Genomic DNA, 21,661 nt, shown 5'->3' with positions numbered 1-21,661 from the left:
TGTCAAAATGTTTAAAGAGGGGGTTTTATCTTATCAGAAAACATCCACTTTGATTGTATGTTAACAGCTTTCCATTCAGTCTTGTGGCCAATTTGCTAAACCTGCTATAGTATATAAAACCCTATCCCCCCGCACCCCCAAGGCATACTTTTATTGAGCCGATCTAAAATAATTAGTTAGAGAAGCTCAGTCACTTTCTTAGAGCAGCTGTGATCTGACTGATGGGAGATCTATGATATTTGGCAGACGAAAAAAAAAAAACTCCAATCAGAAATGTGAAAACTATTATTTACATGGGTTATTTATGCCCAGTGCTGCTTTGTACACTTTAATTTGTTTTTTTTGTTCGTTTTTCCTGTATGTTGCATTGTACAGGCTGTTACATAACAAATCATATCTTCCTGATTTATAAAAAATAAACTGACAGACAGTATGCACAGAGCAGTGTGTTGTTTTATGTGGAAGGTCCGGAAAAAACAAAAGACCAAACCTGCTGGCGCTTCTGGTTATTTTTCTCTCAGATTTTATTTAAAGTAGGAAAAAAGTCTGGTCACTGACATGTTATTGCAGTGTTGCACTCCATCACAACTTGTCCAAAATGTTGTAGACTGATAACTCATTAAGGCCAATAGTGGGATTTTTCATAGCTTTCTTACAGAAATAGCAGCTGCTCCCGTGGCAGCTCCGTCCTACCATTTAACAACAAACACATGAATTGATTTTTTATTTTATTTTATTTTTTTTAAAACGCAGACTCAAGAGCCAAGATTGTGGCTATTACGACTAGACAATGGACGAGTTTACCGTCCCTAAAACAAAAATGATGCCATAACTGTAGCTGAGTATGATAACGCACCACTGACAGATGAATAATCTGCTATAGGAACCTGTTGGGTTGCATAGTCGGCTTCAGTTACTTAGCTGTCTTCAACTGTATGGTCATTTCTGCACTAGGTTGGACTTTAAAGTTGGACCCTGAGTTTTTTTTGTTGCTGTTCTGATGTCTCCTAACAGAGCCGTTTACTCTGGTACTGCTTTGCCCTTTGATTCCATATGCTGGGAATCATTTAGATTACATCTCTTTTAAGTTAGATGAGAAGATCAGTGCCACATTTGTAGGTTCGTGAACCTAAAGCCAGAGCACAATTAGATTTAAGACTTAACATTTTGGGAGACAAATTGAGCCAGGCTGTGTCCAACACCTTTAAACTTCAGTAATGTTTTTAACTTTTGCACTTCAAAATAAACGGCTTACTTTCTTATTAAACTTACAGGAATGTTACAAACTAGTACGACTAGTCAACGATCTGAGACGGTAAATGATGTTCATGATAAGATAAAGAACAGCTCTTTCTTTAAAACGGTAAAAAACATTTAAATACTTGTTATTAAGCAAACCTAAACACTGTTGGTGCTTAACTTCCATAAACATTTCCTTCTTTCTTACTCCCGCTTTAAGTCTTAACGTAAAGCTGAGATAATATCTTCCTTTCACTGATCTTCTCACCTAATTCTCACAGCGGAATGCTACCAGGTTCAGCTATGTCTTAAACACTTCAGGTACACAGCAGGTGAAGTTAAAATGGCTGAAGTCTGGGCCAATTTCATTACTTAGCAACAGGGCGCGAGTTAAGTCTCAGAACCAGACAAGGGATTAAGGGGCATCCAAGGTTTTTGCTACAAAATATCTTGAATATGAAGCACTTGGATGGTAGAAAACTAAAGTTTGGCTCTTGAAAGTGAGCTTTTTTATCGGGAGGGAAGATCAGAGGTTAAGCAGCAAGTTTGAGTGACGAGCTGAGGAGGTTAAAAACCTCTAAATGAGCTCCGAGAACAGCTTCGGGAATAGAGACAAACGGACAAAGGTGATGAACGAGTTTGGTTCAGCTTCATTCAAATATACATTTTAACTTCCACACGCACTCACACACACACATACATACATAGTCTTTCAAAAAATGTCAAACCAACAAAAAAAAAGAAAGAAAAGTCCCACACAGTTTAAAAAAATAGCGAAAAGTTCTTTGTACACTTAGACATTACAACTGGTAACACGTTCCCAAACCTGACGCACAGCATTCACTCCCAAACGTAAGGTTGCAAGCTACAGTGAGTGCTTTTATAAAAACAGATGATCACAGTAGTTCAAATCAAATGGCTCCTTTTTGAATAAATAAACAAAAACAACCTTCAGTGCAGGACATCCACGCCTTTCAAGTCATCACGAGTTCAAAACAAAGTCTACTATAGCAGCTGTTTTTGCTCCCAGCTTGAAAATAAATAGAAAATAAAAAGGGACCTACAAAACACTAGTGGGTGAAAAAACCTCCCGAACCCACCGACGCACACGAAAACACAGCTCAGTGCCTGACTTCCTGCACCACAAGTGACTGGAAAGGTGAGCTTATGAGAAACCTTGTAAAAACCACAGTAAAAGAACCTTGAAAGATCTTTTAGTTTACAAACCTTTCTTGCTTTATAAAACAGACTCTCCTTTCTTTTTTGACCTTAAAAAAACCTTGATTTAGCTGCTGTAACTGGACAGGCACCCCCCACCCCAAACCCCCCCACACCTTCCAGAAAGTGTCGTACTTCAGATGTCTGCGGTTACTTCCCTGATGCTCTCTGGCTCTACTGCCCTGATTCAGCAGACTGAGCAACTGAAACATTTCTTATGTACTGCAGAGAGGTGACTGTGTCTGAAGGGACAGTTTTATCAGTCTGCAGAGAAAAGGAAAAGGAAAAGAAAAGGTTTTTGAAATGTTTCAGCAAGACTTGCAGAGGCAGAGCGGAACAGCGAAACTATGAAGAGAGCACTCCACGTTCTTTTTTTTTCTCGGAGGAACTACGATAAGAGAGACGGAGAAAGAAGGGATAGTTCTCCCAGAATTCACTGTGGCTGGTTGTGGGAGAGAACAGTACGGAAAGAAGAGACAAAAGGGACACTAAAGAGACGAAGAGGAGGAAGGCGAGCAGCAATGTGAGATCTGTTTCGTCTCTCATCATCTACTTTACAGAAGTTTTTGTGTTTGTTTGTTTTTCCTTCCACGTGAGCAGCTTCAGAACTTCTTGGGGCCCCAGGCCGACGTCTGTTTCGGGGCCACTCCGGACCCAAATGTGGGGAAATCCTCTGCGCTGCTCATGTCAGGAGCCTGAAACAAATAAACACAGAGTCTCATAATGTGCGCCTTTCTCTGCCGATAATCTGCATTAATCACCTTTCATTTACTTTGGAATAACATTTATGAATGTCTGTTGAAACGAATAAATAAAACAACAGCATGTCCCACCTTGTTCCCTGCTGCGTTCCAGGGGGCATCCCGCACCACAAATCCCTTAGCCGGACCCCCACTGCTATCATCCGCTCCTCCTGCTCCTCCTCCGCCCCCGTAGCGAGATGGAGGCTTCATGTATGCAGCCAAGGTCTCCGTCTCTTGCACGGTAAGCATCTGAAAGAAACATTGGAGGCGGGGTGAGGACAGCCGCTCTTTATCTCCCTCCGGGAGGAAAACGTGACGTTATTACAGTCCATCATGAAGAGAAAACTTAACCAGAGCAAATACAGAGGTGCAAACTGTTCGTGGGACGAGAGAGCAGAAAGCTCAGATTAGACTTAGTCTGCGTCATCATCTGTAAAGCACACAGATACATTGTGACGACACGGGTGCAAATGGCTCAGTGTTCACTGATCATGTAACGGGACACACGCAGCCAGATCAATGCTGAGGTTTACAGGGATATACTGTCTGCTCAGATTGAGCCAAAGGCAGCTAATCCGATCAGACGGCACTTCGCAGTACAGACAGAAGATGACCCAAAACTGTGAGAGAAACCCTGGAGATTTATTTTTAAGGTAAACAAGTGGGATATTCAACTGTGGCCGAGGCAAACACCAGGAGCCAGATTCATAAAACCGTGCCTACGTATGGTTCTGGCTCTCTTTTAAAAATCACAAACAATATGAAACTATATACATGTGCACTAATCTAACGGATGCGGACACTCCCCTACTTCAGCCAACAGGCACGATGAAAAGCAAAAGCAAAGAGGAAGCAACGATTTCACCAAAAGCAAAACCGAGATACTCATCAGTGCAACACCGAAAAAGGAAATGAGTTTCATCTGGTGCTCTCAGTTCTGTAAAATCATGAGCAAAAACTGCTGCATTAAGCAAGGAAAACGTGATCAGCTCTGCAAGTTCAAAACAAACGACCCCGCAGTGGTAAAACAGTCGGAATAGAAAGCAGCGGCCAAATCATGCATCAGCTCACACATCACATCAGGGAGGACAGACGGCTCCCGTTTTATCTGCGGATGAATGCGCAGCCTGCAGTCTGTCTGGAGACGGCCAGCAGGGACACAGATGTACAGACGCGCATCGTGGTGCGTTTGCTGTCGTCTCAAACAACATCGTAAACTGTGGAAGCGTACGAGACGATTATTTAGAGCATCCGCAATGAATGTAAACCAGAGTATGTTGTGTGAAAATCTAAACCCGACCAAAAAAAAAAAAAATGACTATTGAACAAAGTAAGCTCCATGTGTCTTATATCTTCTCCTCATATCAGGCTTACACCGTCCCTCCAGTTTGTGAGCACAAAAACATGATTTCTGTGCGTTTGCATCGTTTTAGACTCTGACTCCTGATTTTTTATTCACTGAAGACAAAACGAGAGGCAGAAAGAAACACAAACACTCGGCTGAGGACAGCCGCTGGAGAGGCCTGACCAAACATCACAGAGGACGAGAGCCGTTCTTTGGAGATTCTCCAGACCACAAACACACAGCCAGAAAGCTTTAAAACCGAAAGGCTTTGCTCAATTGTTCATTTACATTCAAACCCAATAAAAGAACACTTTGGACTGTGTGAGAAATGAATTCAGTTCTTTCATGGCAAACTCTGAACTGTGGTGGTGTAAAGAGAAAGAAACTCTCACTCCGAGGGTGATATAATAATATCATATGCTATGTAACCCTCTCTATACATGGAGATAGTGGAGCAAGAAACAAAAAACAGGCTCAGTCAAGAAGTTATAAAACCTAAATCATCATTATCACGGTCCAGCGATTTGAATTTTTTTTTTATTTATTTAAAAAAGTATAAGTATCAGGTACAGCAATGAGGGATGATATGTTTTTTATTCTTATGTTGCAAAAGCTTTTTTATCTCTCCAGGATTTTCTGAACTTTAAAAGAGAAAATTAGTGAATTATTGAGGGCAAATATTGTGCTGTTGGTGTTCATTAAGAGGCTTATCTCGGAGCGTAGAGTCCACCAGCTGTAACGTCAGCTGTGGCTAACTGCTAATACTGAGGACTCACATATTCCTCCTCCAGGTTGAGCAGGTGATCAATGGCAGCGTCAACAGTCTCAGGAAGGCCCGTTACCGTCACTTTGGCGGGCTCGTCTGAGCCTGGCTGGGGGAACCGGATATCCACCTGGATAATACGGAAAGATGGAACTGAGTATGTGGGATTTCTCCTCCATTTCAACAGCAAAACTCTGATCCGGTGCCGTGTCCCACCTTGAACTCTTCCATCAGCTTGCGGATGGCTTTGCCGCGGGCCCCTATGATGCGAGCGTGGGTCCTCGGGTCCAGATGAACATCTTGGCTCACCATCTCCTGCAGCTCTGCCACCAGCTGCTGGATGGCCTGACGGGCCTCCTCCACGTTACGCTCGTAACCCGAGATCACGATCAGGTCCTGCCAGAGGAGGCAGAGGAGGGGAGAATCAGGAGGAATGTTGCCCGTTATATTACAGGAAAAGGATTTTACATGCAGGTCACACACACCTGCTGCTCGTCTCCTTTGTCGGGGAACTGGATGCTGACGTCGTGGTCTTTTCTGATCAGAGAGATGACCGCTCCTTTGCGGCCAATAATCTTGGGATGAAACTTGGGATCCACAGACATGGTAACCTTGAAACTGCGCAGGGCCTTAACAGAGAAACAAATATCGCATTTTAAATTAGCCGTTGATTGATTACTATCAAACGTTTCGTATGTAAAATCATAAGAAGTTGGGTAAATAATCCAGTGTGGTGTTCCTCAACCTTAAGAATCAACCTTTACTGGAGTTTCCTGCACAGAAACGTGTTCACTGGAGACAAATCATTAGCTTAACTGTGGTGTAGTTTTACTATGTTGGCCTATTTTCTTCTATTCCAGAAGGTTTTGTCTATATTTCTCTGTTTTAAATGTTTCTGGAGGAGTTTTTCCTCGTCAGTACTAAAGGTCTGTGGAGTGATGTGCAGACGATAAATAAAATGGATAATCTAAAGTCAGCAGATTTACAGTATGAAAGGAGGCTGAAACTAAGACACAAAAGGAGTCAATGCATGTGTGTGTTTGTACCCTGTCCTCCTGCTCGGCCTGAAGTTCTTTGACCCGCTCCAGCAGACCCTGTTTGGCTCGCTCCACGTGGGCAACCAGGCCCGTCACCTTGATTACATCCAGCTGTTTCTCAGGCTGTGGCACCCAGATGTTCACCTGCACATTCAACCCCCAAAACACAGATGGTAAGCTCCAATTTCCTCGGTAGAAACAGTCAAAAGGAAGTACAATATCAACAGAAAAGACAGCTATTTATTATAGCTTTCATACAAAAAACACTTGACAACTAACCTCATATTCTTCCATCATCTTCCTGATTCCACTGCCCTTCTGACCGATGATGTAGCGGTGCAGCTCATAAGATACTTCAACATCCTCCGTTATGGGCACCAACGCCTGCAGGACAAGGAGATCCCAAAGCAGAGAGAGAGAAGGGAGTCAAAGATGACAGGAGACATCCAAAGGTAGTCATATCTATGCACTAAAATTCTACCAACCAATAGAGCTGCTTTAGCCAGTTCACACTTCTCTGCCCGTCCAGAGATGGTGATGGTGTCACACTTGCGGGGAACAAACTCCGCCTCAGGACTGAGTTCACCGTTCTCCTGCAGTGTCGCCTCCTGACCTGAAGGTTTACCACAGAAAACAGATGAGAAAGCACAAATATCATCATGTAAAGAGGTGCGATTCACTGGGAGGAAGATGAAGCTGACAGATAATGATCCCAAAATAAATCACAGTAGTAGCGCTGTAGCTAATGTTGCACTTGTTTTGCCTCTAACCTGCGGCGCTGTCGTCTCTCTCGGGGAACTTGATATGGACCTCCTGCTCCCTGGTGATGAGCTGGATGCGGCAGCCTTTGGGCCCCATGATGGCACGGTGGTAGCGCTGAGGGATGGCCACCTCCACGCTCACCTGGGACTCCTGCTCGAGAAGGAGAGAGAAGGCAAAACACATCCTATTTAGGAAGATTTTTCCATCGTGTGTAAGTCAGAGTTTTGTGCTGAAAAATTAGGTTCAGCTCCAGCAAAAGAAGCTGTAAAGCCCTTTAAAAACACTAAATGTCTCTGACTGCCGTTCCTGCCTGAGGTTTAGATTTTACTGCTGCTCTGAGCAGCATCTCTCACACTTTCACAATACTTAGATTTTCAAACTTAATTTGGCTTTGACCTGGAGACAGACATTGATCTGTACAGGATTCTCCTGCCAGAGGTCATCCCTCTAAAAAGCCCAAAACTCTGGCACCGTACCAGGTCCTCTATCATCTCCTGAATGCGCTTCTTTGCCGCCTCCACGCAGTCCTTGGCTCCCTTTAAAGTGACCCTCTGGCTGCTGGCGCCGGTGCGAGGGAAGCTCACAGCCACGCCGCCGTACTCCTCTGCCAGCTCCCGCAGCACCTGTCCTCTCCGACACACAAAGTGGCGGTGGTGGCGAACATCTACCTCCATGCCGTCCTCTACCACGTCATCCTAGAAGAAAGGCGGCAAGATTATAGTCAGAGGAGAATATTTAATAAGATAAAGGGAATTCTTCCCATTTTTGGCCCCAAACAGACGCTAATAAGTTGCATGAAAAGTTTCATGTGCGAGAACGCAGAAGTTTTCTAACTTTTTGCTCACAAACATCATCAGTTTGTATCTATTGAACCTGCTCAAATGTTTAATACATGACCAAATAAAGCCTGAAAGCACACTAAAATAAGTCCTAAGTGATATTTTAAATGAGAAAAAGTATGCGGTGCTGATGTAGTTACCAGATTTTTGACCAGACTTTCCAGTTCTTTCTGGGCCTGGCGGACAGCTTCCTCTTTCCCCACGATGGTGATCAGCTCCTGCTCCGTGTCGTCAGGCGACGGGAAGATGATTCGGGCCCCCGTCCTGTCCCTCACACGACGGATGTTAGCCCCGCCTCGTCCAATCAAGAACTTGTGGTACTCGGGTTTGGCCTGCAGCTCAGCTGTGAAGTTGTTGACTTGCTGAAATGGCAGGAAGGAAAGACAAAAAGAGGAAAGGGATGCGTCAGCGAGCCACCTCTTCTCCTCGAATTATCCCCGGTAAATACTCTTTGAGCCTTTCCATGCCTCCCACCTTCTCTTCGGCCAGCTGCAGCAGCTGTTTCTTGGCTTTCTCCACTTCACTCGCGGGCCCTCGGATGGTGACCTTGTCTGAACCGGAGCCCTCGGAGGGGAAATGGATGTGGACACCGCCGCAGTCCTCCATGATGGAGCGCACGAGGCAACCTTTGGAGCCGATCAGAGAGTTGTGCAGTCTGGCTGGTATGGTGACTTCTGTCTCTTTAATGTTTGCCTGAAGACATGAAGAGACACACTGAGAATGATGCGTGTTCAAGATGGAAGATCTGAAACACTCCTCCTCATTACTTCTTTATTAGAAGCTTGAAGGATAATTCGGGGCTTTTAAACAGACATTTCCTGCAGGTGTGTCTGCCGTCTCACCAGTTCTCTCTGGATGGCGAGGATTCGTTCTCTGGCAGCCTCACAGTTGCTTTTCTTGCCTGTGATGACGATCATCTCGGAGTTGCTGTTCTCTGTTGGCAGGTCGATCTTGGTGTTGGTCTCCTCGCGGATCTGGCGGCATTAACGTCCACTTTTACTTTTTGTCTTTGACATATTAGATCTACAACATCGTCATCATCATTTTTTTCTCAAATGTTTGAGTCGACTCGCCTTTTTGATGTTCGCGCCGCCCTTTCCGATTATGTTCTTGTGAAACTGCTTAAAGATGGGAACGGACAGCGAGAAGCTGTTCTCAATCTGCAAAAGAGAGGAAGCTGCTGTGAAGCTGCGCACAGACAGGTGCAGATATACCGTAGGTGAACAAAGACAGAAAGCGGTGGGCCGTACCAGGTCCGCGATGATTTTCTGCAGAAACTTGGCACATTTCTCCACCTCGTTCTTCGGCCCTCTCAGCTGGACAATGTCGCTCTTCTGCGACGGGTCGGGGAAATTGATAATGACCTAAAAGCCATAGAGGTATTGATCATCAAAGAAAGTCAAAATAAAACCAACTCACAGTAACCATAAATGAATGAGGTCATCTCCCTGGTCAGAGAGAGGTCTCACCTCAGGGAACTTGTCCCTGACTTCCTTGATCTTTTCTCCCTTTTGACCGATGATTGTCCGATGGAACTTCTGCTCTACGATCAGGTCTTTGGTGCGCTCATTCTCCTGGAAATGTGAAACATTTTTTTAGTTTAGTTTAGAACATCCGTTCATGTGGACCAGTGCAACCAAACGAATGAATGAATGAACCTAAACTTTGACCCCATTCCCACCATTCTCTGGACCATCTCGATGAGCTCTCTGCGTGCCAGCTGCACTCCTTTAGGGTCTCCTTCGATCCGGACCAGGCCGCTTCTATCCGAGTCCTGCGGGATCCTCACCGACACTTTGTACTGCTCTTTGATCCGGTTGACTGTAGGGTGGGTGTAGAAGAAGAGAGCATAGAGGGAAGGATGTTGTGGCAGAAGAGTGAAATGGTGAGGAGGATTTTTACCCAGTTATAGGTCTGATGGGAGTCTGGTTGTGGCAGAGATCATCTCACAAAGAAGTTCAACACCAACTAGTTTTCATGGTGGGAAATATGTCAAAATGTTTATACGAAGTTGTCCCACAGTCACAACATTTCAATTCACACCGGAAATTTAATTAACTCCCTGTATGAATCAGACTAAGAGTAAGATTTTGGGATATGAGTGTGTCTGACGACACATTTAGTCACTGCTATTCCCCAATTAACTTAGCTCCGCATTAAAATAGCCTTTTAAAATCCCTGTGAGATACATTTGGCTTTATTTGAAGGTACGACAGAACACACAGAGTTGGTAGAGCAGCTTTTTTTTTTTTTCCCCCCCGTTGTGATCATCAGAGCACAAATCTACTCACTGTTGGCTCCGTTCTTGCCGATGAGGTGTCTGTGGAAACGCTGATCTATGATGACCTCTGTGTAGTCCATCCTCACCAGCTGGACACAAAGGTAGACGGGGAGATTAAAGATTTGTAAACGTATTAGTCGGCAGTTTTAAGGGATTCAGCTCTAATCTGTGACTCTGCTGCCTCATCAGTGTCTCTCAGTCTGAATATGATCCACTATCTGATCTACATGTCATAACTACCAGTCTATTAATGCAGATCCTCATATCCTAAAGCCTGAAAGTGTCTATTAACACCATGATGTGAAACTACATATAGGAAATAGAAATCATTTGAGAGGTTAAACCTCCAACTTTTACTGTAAAATAGAGCGCAACTTTATTCACAATAGAAAAAAGAAAAAAAACTAATAAAAATGTTGAGCTTAGAACATTAGCTCATCTTGACTTTGATGGCAGCAACCATCAGCAGACACTAATGCACCCCCCACACCATCAGAGATGCAGGTTTTTTATCCGAGTGCCGATAACAAGTTGGATGGTCACTTTGCTCTTTATCATTTCCAAAAAGAATTCAAAATTTCACATAGTCTGTGAAACGGTTTTCCCACTTTGCCTCAACATCGCCTCAGAGAGGACACTTTTTTTTTTCTCTCTACATGACAGAGCTGTAACCTGAATATTTGGATGACACGGTGATTTCTGGAAGTGTTCCTGAGCACATGCATTGATTTCCAGGAAAGAATCATTTTTGTTTTTAGGGCACAAAGCTCACGGACATTCATTATAGATTCGTTATAGATGTGTGTCCTGTTCACACAGAGATTCTGAAAATGATGCAAAAACTGATTTTTTGCATCATTACCAAGCCGTTTACAATCAGCCTTCAGTTCTTCCAGCTTTTTCTTTTCCACTTACTTTTGCCCTGACTTTAAGATGCGTTGCTGCCATAAAATTCTAATAAAATGAGCTCTTTTTTTTTCCTTTTCATTTAAACAGCGTTTCATTTTCAGCATTTACTTTGTTTTCTAATGCAAATAAAAATAGGTTTATGATATTTACAAATCCCTGCATCCTGTGTCAGCTACACAAAGCAGGTTTCAGACTTCTGGGTTCAGCAACTCGTCGGTTGGTCTTTTACCAGGTGTCAAAACCCAATAACAAGTTTCCAAAGCCAAATTATATCCAATTTACACAACACAGAAAGCAGAATTCTCATGTTTGAACTAGTAGAACCATCAGATAAAAGCTAGTTTTACAAATCAACCACTAATATTTGTAGCTTTTTTTTTCCTATAAGCGTGTGTGTGTGTGTGTGTGTGTGTGTGTGTGTGTGTGTGTGTGTGTGTGTGTGAGTGTGTGAGAGAGACTGACCAGGTCCTTGATGATCTCCTGTATCTGCGCCTGAGCCTGCTCCACCTCCTCTGTTGGCCCCTCCAGACTGATGCGCTCTTCACCGTCTGTAAACTCTATGTGAACCTGCACACATGAACAAGTTCGACCCAGTTAAAAAGCCGCCCGACCAGCTCCAGCCTGTCCTGATTCTGCAGTTTCACAGTTCATTAAACACAGCTGAGCCAATGTCATGTTTTCAACTCCAAAGACAAACTGGCGACGGCGCAGAGTTGTTCTACCATGATGTTTTTCTTTAATTGCTCCTGTTTCACCACGTTTTACCCTCACCTCATACTGATAGTGTAAGACACCCTTAATTCGGCATGCTCAATGCATTTTGTCAGCTTACAGGAGCAGGATGTGAGAGCCATGTGCGATCTCTGGCCTTTAACTCGGATCATCATCCCCATCTTCTCTCCTTACCCGTGGTAGCTGCTGTGTGATCCGCCCGATGTTTTGTCCTTTCTTGCCGATGATGAAGCGATGCAGCCACGCTGGAGCGCTCACCTCCACCACCATCACACTCTTGGCCTGTAAAGGTACACACATTTGCCACAGACAGTTATGCCTCATATCTCTAACCAACATGATTCCCAGAGGGGAAAAGATATCGCTCACCTTGGCATACACCTGGGTGAGTGCAGGTCCCAGTTTATCCGGCTCCCCTCTAAGGATGATCGTTTCTGAGCTGGAGTCCAGTGGAGGCATCTCCACTGACACCCCGGTGGTCTCCAGGATCTCCTGCAAAGTGTTGCCCTTTGGACCTATGATGTACTTATGCTGAGACTTCTTCACCTCCACCGAGATGGTTGTGGTCTTCCTCTTCTGCAGGAAGGACAAGATTACAACTGATGAGCTGCACGGAGAAAGCAAATTCCTGTCGAGAGGGAGGAGGACAAAACGGAGAAGCCCAGTGCGGGATGGACGGGAAAACAAGAGGAGGCAGAAAGAGAGGCAACGGACAGAAAACAGGAAACGGGCGGAGAGAAGCTGGCACAAGCAGAGGGACTGTGCGATAAAAAGAAAACAGGACATCTGAGGGCAGGAGGTGAGAGCAAATGCAGATGAAAGTGACTGACTGTGGCCAAAAGAGTGAAGACAACTGATGATATATGTGGGTTTGCTTCTCATATTTATGCACTGAATTATATTGGTATTCTCATCCTGTTGTTCTCTTGTGAAATCCAATTTTCTCTCCGCATCATCTCCATCTTTCCTATCAAAAGGGCTCATTTAGTGCAAGCACACACTTCCCCTCCATGCTGCACGCATCCATCTGATGTGTTTCTTTTAAACTAATAGGAAGAATGAGGATTAGTGAGCGGTAGGAAACAGCTGAAAACATTGATAAAACCCTCTATAACACCTTGAGACAAGGTGAGAATGTGATGAAATGTCTGTGGAAACATCAGTCATTTAATTGTTTTAACTGATTTCTCTGTGATTTTGATGAAAAAAAACAAACACGTGGACGAGAAACAGAATAAAAGAAGCAAACACAACAGCAACGACAAGCGAAATATAAGTCTTAACGGTCACCTTGTCATCGTAGATGGCTCGGATGCGGTTGACCGCCAGAGCGACGGCCTCCTTCTCCCCTGTGATGACGATCTCGTCCTTCGGCAGGCTGGGCGGCGGGATGCTGATGCGAGCGCCCGTCTCCTGGCTCAGCTCCTGCACCAGCCTGTTGTGGGCACCAGCGATGAAGGGGTGGAAGGCCTTCTCCAGGGACAGACGCTCCACCGCACGCTTGTCCTGTCGTGAAAACAAGCGAGTGGATCAGACAGAAGGAAAAGAAATCACTGGTGCTTTGGATGAGGATGTCAGGTAAAACGGCACCTATGTGAGATAAAAACGTAAAGCAGCTTCTTCAGTCAAATGATTCAAGTCTACAGCTCTTTAGAGACAATTCAGAGCTGATTGATGCATAAATACATAGTGTCTAGAACAAAACAGGCCAATTATGCTGAGTTAGAGTTGGCGTTGGACCGTTTTTTAAGAAGATTGTATGTAGTCGGATCCAATTAATTCCTTAATGAATCCCATTAAGTCATCCGTAATTACAGCTCAAAGATTCAGTTAAAAAACTATTCAGGTTTTAGATGTAGCGTCCAAATTAATCAACATTAATGCTAATTAAGCTAGCCTAATTATTTTTTTTTTTGTAACTCGTAAGGAAATTAGAGATAAGAAATGCTGACTGCGAGGGGCTCATTAAAATAAAACAGCTGCGATATAACAACGGAGGATTTTCACAAGCTACTTCATACAGAAAATTGAATCTGCCGAGCTAATGAAACACAGCTCGCTGGCGGCCGCTTTCACGGTTCCTGGCATGCACAGTAAATGAAGGAGCCAATAAACCCACAGATTGATGCTTTAGTGAAACCGCGACCAAATGATCATTTATTAGCTACATGTGAAATGATGTCTTTTTTAATGACTTTGGTCATTCTAACCACCCGTGACCTCGCCAGCAATAAATCGAATCTGCATGTTAGAATCACTGGTCTCTACACGTGTTATGAAATATCTCGTTAAAAACCCAACCACAGACCTGCTCAGCTGAGATCAGAAGGATTTCATGGCGAGCCTTCTCGATGCCCTCCTTAGTACCGGTGATGCGGATGTTGGCGCTGGGGTCGTCAGGACGTGGAATAGCAATCTTGGTGGCGGTCTTCAGCTCCAGCTCCTGCAGCTTCTCGCCGTTCTTACCGATGACAAAGCGATGGTGCTCCTTGGGGATGGCGACCGTAGCCGACGCCTGAGGGGAGCAGGAAGGGACCGAGGTGGATTAGCGTAGCTCAACGGGAGGAAACGGACAGTGAAAGGTCGGATTGGGACACATTATCATGCCTGATTATATCATTATTAGTCAGGAGTCACCATTCAGATGTAATAACAAAGAAAAAATGAAAAAATGAAATGAATATGCAAGTTATCTGTTGGTAAACAAAAGCATTTGACCGTGCAAAGAGGACAAAATGTTTTTCTGCACTCTTGTATGAATAAGTGCAGCTCAGCTAAACAGGTGAACTTCAGCGCACCAGCTAAAGTGGAATCAGCACGTTTGCTGCTGAAGCCTTGAAAGGCCACTCCAGGGAGTTGACGGTCATTTTTCAGCTCAGTTTTTTGTCCTTAACCGACCTGCCTGCACACATTTTTCAAGCTGCAGCGAACATTTACCATCCAAGTGTCTCTAAACCGAGTTACCTTTGAAGACGACATGCCGTGATTTCAGTTTGTGAGGACTGAAGTCTGTTTGTTCATCACTGTTAAATCGCTCTGATATTTGAGCATCAATGTACAGAATGATGGATGTTTAGAGTTTCAGAGGTTTGTTTTTTCTAATTCTTTGGATGAAATGGTTGTCTGCACTCGCCTGACAGAGTTCAAGAGTTTAACTAAAACGTGAGCACAAAAAAACAAAAACAGCATACAAATCTTTGGTTAAAGGTATTTTTTCATTTAATTTACCATTTAGGAAAATTCTTCAAATAAAAAGACCCTAAATTATGTAAAAAAGTTCAAGTTGAGAAAGAAAGAGAGACACAACACTGACGTATTAATAAGATAAACTGTAGACTTATATCGATATAATCACTCTAAATCATGTCTGGTCACCCACTAGAAGTGTGTGGTAGTGTATTTCTTCCTTATTTTTCTTATTTTGCTGTGTCTGAGGACCTTTCAGGGCTGAACACAGGTGTGAGGAATATAAAAATCTAGTGATGGGGTTCAAATTATTGTCTCCTCCCCCACACTGCTCTAAATCTACCCCCTTGTCTCCTTCCACAATTTCAACACAATCAGTTCCACCACTCGCCTCCTTTATTTGCGTTTTGGTTCTCCAACCACATGTGCGAGCAGGGCAGGTGAGGACAGATAAGACATAAGGGGCATTTAAAACTGACGTCAACTAAATATGACACGGCTCAACTGCATCATCTAACCAATGTTTGGCTGCAGCTTAACACTTTATTTAATTAGTTTCATCAGATGAGTATTAAATCTCTTTAGAACATGGTATTAATTAACTTTTAATTCAGTTTAAAGTGTGGGATTAATGTGCCACGCCTCCCTGTGACATCACAGGTGGCAAGACAACGTCAGCAAAGGATCCACTGTTGTTTCTTCCCTTACTTGTAATTTGATAAGCCTCCTCCGGGTGCCTTTTAGGACTGAAACGTCCCATAAAATATTCAGTTGTGAATGAATTCCGGCTAACAATCAGGAGGACGGAGCGGCGAGGAAATGAGAGAAATGAGATGCGTCTTGAATGCACACCACAGACTGTGTAAGGCTCACTGCGCATGTCTTTGGTGTACACATCTGTACATAAACTGCCATGTTTGCAAACTGTAGCTGAAAATAACTGCGTGACTCACTGCTCCACAGCCTCACAAACTAGAAATTGACTACAACGATACAACTAGAAGAACTAGGGGGGGAAATTACCTGCGTCTGTAGGCGAGCTACGATTTCCTTGCGGGCCTTCATGACAGAGTCCAGTTTGCCAGTAACCATGATGGATAAGCCCTGGTCCTTAGCCAGGGACAGCTCAATGTGCGCTCCCGTTCGCTGCATGATGTCAAGGCACACTTTGGCTTCCTCTCCCTCCCCAAACTGGCTGTTGTCCTTGTAGCGACGCTCCTCCAGGGGCACGTGGAACACCTGGAGGGACGAGGGCCGGGTTTCAGGTAAGGAAAGGTGTTAGGCACAAGACATTATTGCTTTCTGTAAATCTTTGTGTCGATATCACAGTGGCTTCCTGACCTGGGTGATAACAGAGGCTTTGATGGGCCTGATCTTACTCCCCCACGCCGAAGCCGGCTCCCCGGTCTTTTCCCCTGGTGCCCCTTTCTCCGGCAGAGGAGGGAAGGCCTCCAGGTAAGTGGGGATATAGGCCTCATCCTCTGGGACGCAGCCTGGCCCAGTGAGGCCAAGATAAAGCAGGTAACAAGAAAGAATAAACAAAAACAGTGGGGTGAGGGGAGGATTATTAACAGGAAGAAGAGATAAGCGACGAGTCTATAAGTGTATTAAAAGGAAAATCTGCCTCTGAAATAAAACAGAAAGTCATAGAAGCGAGGATAGAACAGCAGTGACATAGGTAAATATATGCAAATAGAGGACAGCAGGATGTTACCTGTATTCTCCTGGTCCTTAAGACCACTGCGATGTTCCGCAAAGCTCTCCGGGGTCAACACTGCCACTGAGCTCATGGTTCAAGAAATATTCCACTTTTCCACTACAACAAATACATGGGCGAAGAGCAAAAAGTGAGAATGAAACCTGATATCACAGACGAGGAAATTAGCCGTCGCATTTGCGTGAAATTCCATGAAATATTCACTGAATGAAGCGACTACAAAAAGCTATAAAATACAAAAGCTCCATTTCAAAGAAAGCTCCTGACACAGCTCTCCGACTCCCCTTTGAACACTCTGCAGACCTCTCTAGGATTTATTTCCACAAGCCCCAGAAGAACCACTCTGCCTCTGTGGCATTGCAGCGTGGTACTAACGCTGTACTCTACACCTGAGATACTCCCAATTAACAAGTTACAGGCCTCAGAAAAACACTGTGAGCCACTAAGCCTCGGGGACGAGGTTATCACGAGTCAAACACCAAGAGTGTGGCCAGAGCTAAAAACAACTGTTGCTGACATTCTTGTGATACGCCGTCGCTGCTCGCATTATAACAGTAGGTCAAACAAGTTTCCCCCGGAGGAGTTTAGGGCTGGAACTTCAAAAACACCAAACCTGCAGGTCCTCAGAGTGAGAGACAGAGTTTGTGTACATGGACAGCCATGTTATTCAGGGACGGGAGATGGTGAAACAAAGCAAAGTTTTCCCGGTCGATGGGCACGTTTTTTTACTTGCTTTCCTGTTTTCTCAATCTAAAACAATGGCTGAGCCGTCTCGATTTTGTTTAGTTTTTCCATTTTAGTTTGGCTTTCATGTATTTTTCGCATTTAAAAAAAAAAAAAAAACTGCCATTAAAACATATTTCTTTTGTGTGCAAGAACTGTAGCAAAGCACAACATTGACTTTATATCATTATCTAACATCAGTGAAATGTTCCAGCAGAACTTGTTCCCCTGAAACGTTACTGTACTCTCTCGATGAGCATTCAGATCAGAAGTGGAATATGAATTTGTGCTGCTCAGGACATCACCTCGCCCTCATTAAAGCCTAGAAAATGAAAATGCACTCAAAAGAGATGCATCTAAAGGAGTATGAAGGAAGTCATTCGGGAAGAATAAAAAGATACAACAACACGGAGTTAAAGACGTGCAAGAGCCAATCTAACAGAAGTACCCTCGTACAACACGAGCTGAGGCTTACCTGCAAAAGGTCAATTGCCAGAGAGTCCGTCCAGTTAGCTGCTACCGTAGGCGCTTCAGTGTGAGTGTGTGTTTCAGCTCCTGGATGCAAGAGAGGAAAACAAACGGACTGAAAGTGAAAACACTGTAAATCAAATGGCTCTTCAGCACGGAGGCTGGGTTAATACTGTAAACACCCACACTGCACTGCACCTTATACTGTCTGGGTGTGATTCACTCCTGGTCTCCCAGCATCCTTCCTCACAAGCTCTCTGACAATCAACCCCTCCTCTGTGAGTATACAAATTCAGTAGTCCAGGAAATGTGAGGTGGAAACAGTAGAAAGTACTGCACTGCAACAAAATATCTCATACCTATTACTTTTTCTCTTACGGTTGTGGAGCTAAGCTTTTTTTTAAGTCAGTTTCACTGACATTAAATTGTGTCAAGAACTACTAAAATGACATAAAGAACTCTAAAACAATACGAGGTTCAATGATACAGGCACGATCTCCTCAGAAGAGCTTCCCCAACGGTCGGCTCGAAAGCATCTTATTGTTTTTGTTTAACTCAGAAAATGAGTTAAACAGCTTCAAAATGATCTAACAGCTTCAAAAGCGGTGTCAACAGAGAATACAGATATCACGTTCTGCCTATACTCCAAATACTTTTTTTAAAGATGATCAGAAATCATTTCAGCAGTTTGACATCAATGTGAGTTTTACAAATACTCACAAGACAGCAGACAGTCAGGTGTAGCTTTAAAACAAGACGGATGAACCTGCTAACGTACGTGCAGTGAAGAAGGCAGCGACTGCCCCTGCAGTGTGGGGCCCAGGGTCCCTTCCTACACAGAGGGGGAACTTCCTCGACTGACAGCTCAACTTAACCACACACATCCAACGACTGCGTCTGCATCGGCTGTCTGGATACAGTTGCAGGTAGCAGTCTTGCATTGCAGAGTATCAGGACAGTAACCTCTCATATATCAGGAAGTAGGGGCTCAAATGAACCGAGGACCATTTATATCGGACCGAGTATGACTGGAACAGAGACTGAAAGACAAGTCAATGCTCAGAGCCTGGGGAGAAATTACAGCCTGTTTCTCAAAGCATTTCTAAGCAATTTCTGCTGTTTGCAAGGGGAATCTATCCTGCTGAAAGGCCCAAACGCTACCCTGAACACCAGACTGACTACACCAGCGTTGCCTTCCTCTCACAGTGCATCCTGCTGCCACCTCTTTGCAAGGATAATACAGACACAGCCCTGGCTGTCCTCGTGTTGTAAAAGAAAACAGGATTCATCACACTATGCCTTCTTCTTCCAGTGCTCCATGGTGCACTTGTGATGCTCGTGTGTTCACTTTAGGTGCTTTCATTGCAGGACATGCGTAAGCATGAGTTCGACAGCTTTCTGTTGTGGTCGGCGTTGAGGATTTGTGCACCGTTGCTCATCTCAATATGGGCCAATCTTAATCACAACGTGCAACAATGAGCCTTGGTGACCCATGAACCCAAAGCCAGCTTGTTTTTCCTTGGACTACTTTTGATAGGTACTAAACACTGCATGCAATGAACACCCCCCATAAGACCAGCCATTTTGGAAATACCCTAGCCATGACAATCTGACCCTGGCTCTGGTCCTTCTGCTTAAAACACATCAACTGTTCACTCGCTACCTAACAAACCCCAGTTGACAGCTGCCACTGTAACAAGATAATCAATTGTCACCACATCTGACAGTGGTTTTAATGTTGTGTCTCCTAAAATCCTTTTTGAAAAGGGGTTGAAAAATAAATGGCTCAAAATAAACCCTAAAACTGTCAGCTTCCTACATGAACAAGTGGCTTTAGTTAAGCATAATTTTTTATTGTGTGGGAACATCTTATCAATATCACGCTAATCCAGCACATATTACGATTTATTACACTAGATTTTATTGATTACTAATAAATTGCATTTTAATCCATCTCTAACGTTTGTAATGGTCCCAAAGAAGCAACCATAACTACATTTCCCTTTGTGGGTCATCACCTTCTACTACCATCTTAATTTGCTAACATTGGAAGGTATTAAAAATAAAGGGGGTCAGCCCGGATTTGGCTGTCACAATCAGTTTCACTGTGGTAAAACAATTCTCTGCAATATTAATCCAGGCGTGCGCGAAGCTAACCAAAGGATCCGCTAAACGCATCTCAGTCTAGCCGCCTTGTGCCTTTATTGCTAGCTGGAGGATGCTCTGCACAGCTAGCACAGCTAGCCACTCGGCTGTGTTAACCTCTGCTAACGTCTGCAAATGTTCGATAACGGTCTCCAACATGAGTTGGCCGGGTTCTCTAAGCTAACACACATCGTTGCGCGCCGACCTCAGCGAGAGATGATTAGGCGCAAGGACTTTCCGATAATCGGCTAAAAAAAAAAAGCCTGGCGGACAGATAACCCGCTCCAGCTCGCTAGCTCCAGGGGCGCTAACCTTGCTGTCCCTTGCCCCTTCTCCTTTCTAAGCGACCCGGCTTAATTGCTACTGAAACTAGACTCTGACTTAATTCATTCTGAATAAAAAAGTGTAGACGAAATAAAAATAAAAAGCCTACCTTTCAGAGAGAAATGTAGCAGAGGGTGTGTGTTTGACAGGTGATGGTGTAAACACAGATGTGATTGGTCTAGGAGCATTTCCTCTGTCGGCGGAGCGATACAACCATGCACTTCGACTCACCGAGTTTAAAGGAAATGCCGCAGTATCTTTGCGCAACAAGAGCATCCAAGTGAACTAGATCCATACACTATTTATCTAATTTTGCTCACTCGGCAGTTATGTACAACTGTAAAAGGTTTGGATTTTGGTGTCCCGGCTGACTAGTGATAAGTCAAATAACGTCTCGGGCCTTTGACTGTTGCTGCGTCTCCCATCCATCAAACTGGCCGGGTCTACTTCTCATTCATAATGGTCTGAACGCTGTTCAGGAGTCATCGCATCATGCTTTCATTGAAGTTATGAGCAGCCCACAAATGGAGCGCAGAACAACAGATGATAGTACACTCACCGGCCACTTTATAAGGAACACCTTGCTAGTAAAAGGTTTTGCCTTCAGAACTGCTTTCATTCTTCGTGGCATACTTTCGACAAGGTGTTGGAAACATTTCTCAGAGATTTTGGTCCACATTGACATGACAGCATCACATAGTTACTGCAGATTTGTCGGCTGCACATCTTTGATGAGAATCTCCCGTTCCACCACATCCCGAAGGAGCTCTAATGGATTGAGATCTGGTGATTGTGGAGGCCATTAGAGTACAGCGAACTTATTGTCATCATGTTCAAGAAACCAGTTTGAGATGAAATGAGCTTTGTGACACGGTGCAATATCTCATCAATATAGATGAGTACATTGTGGTCATAAAGGGATGGATATATGTAAAGATATATATATATATATCTATACATATATAAACTTTTGGATTTTACATAGTAAGTAAACAATGTTAACTAAAACTGAAACATTGAATTTGAGGTTGATAATTAAATGTAAACTAATGATATATGGTCTTTTTTTTATTTTTTAAAAGAAAACAAATTTGGGTTACAATCAAGTGAGATATTCATATTTATTCATTTTTTGTTGAGTTTTAAATTTACCAGATGAAAGCTCCGCTGTGCTGCATCTCATTTAAAATATAAGCTAAATTACATTTAGTATTTGTCAATGTTTTGAAC

At 43.8% G+C, this 21,661-nt stretch overlaps 1 protein-coding gene across 1 annotated transcript; it reads right to left on the bottom strand.

The window, feature by feature from the left end:
• Nucleotides 1-1,871: 1,871 nt before the first annotated feature.
• hdlbpb (high density lipoprotein binding protein b) lies at nucleotides 1,872-20,627 on the bottom strand. The gene is made up of 28 exons (XM_075451604.1): nucleotides 20,541-20,627; nucleotides 17,970-18,049; nucleotides 16,769-16,870; nucleotides 16,396-16,547; nucleotides 16,078-16,293; nucleotides 14,177-14,383; nucleotides 13,159-13,374; nucleotides 12,238-12,444; nucleotides 12,043-12,150; nucleotides 11,599-11,703; nucleotides 10,238-10,316; nucleotides 9,628-9,767; nucleotides 9,416-9,520; nucleotides 9,197-9,310; nucleotides 9,020-9,106; nucleotides 8,789-8,920; nucleotides 8,421-8,639; nucleotides 8,087-8,308; nucleotides 7,584-7,802; nucleotides 7,116-7,257; nucleotides 6,831-6,958; nucleotides 6,625-6,729; nucleotides 6,355-6,489; nucleotides 5,794-5,937; nucleotides 5,525-5,704; nucleotides 5,322-5,438; nucleotides 3,291-3,449; nucleotides 1,872-3,152 (listed from the first exon to the last, which is right to left on the bottom strand). The coding sequence occupies exons 3-28, from the start codon at nucleotides 16,842-16,844 to the stop codon at nucleotides 3,060-3,062; spliced, it is 3,807 nt and encodes a 1,268-aa protein (XP_075307719.1). The 5' UTR covers nucleotides 16,845-16,870; nucleotides 17,970-18,049; nucleotides 20,541-20,627; the 3' UTR covers nucleotides 1,872-3,059.
• Between the last annotated feature and the right edge of the window lie 1,034 nt (nucleotides 20,628-21,661).

Source organism: Odontesthes bonariensis, chromosome 19, assembly GCF_027942865.1.
Source record: "Odontesthes bonariensis isolate fOdoBon6 chromosome 19, fOdoBon6.hap1, whole genome shotgun sequence".
NCBI classification, from domain to species: domain Eukaryota; kingdom Metazoa; phylum Chordata; class Actinopteri; order Atheriniformes; family Atherinopsidae; genus Odontesthes; species Odontesthes bonariensis.
This window is presented reverse-complemented; position numbering and strand designations above follow the sequence as displayed.

Excerpts from the sequence above, each read along its gene's own strand:
- hdlbpb (XM_075451604.1), bottom strand. The coding sequence starts at position 16,844 with ATGAGCTCAGTGGCAGTGTTGACCCCGGAGAGCTTTGCGGAACATCGC. Across the intron at positions 9,311-9,415 it reads TCAGGGACAAGTTCCCTGAG|GTCATTATCAATTTCCCCGA; the intron begins GTGAGACCTCTC and ends TATGGCTTTTAG. Across the intron at positions 9,107-9,196 it reads AGAAAATCATCGCGGACCTG|ATTGAGAACAGCTTCTCGCT; the intron begins GTACGGCCCACC and ends TCTCTTTTGCAG.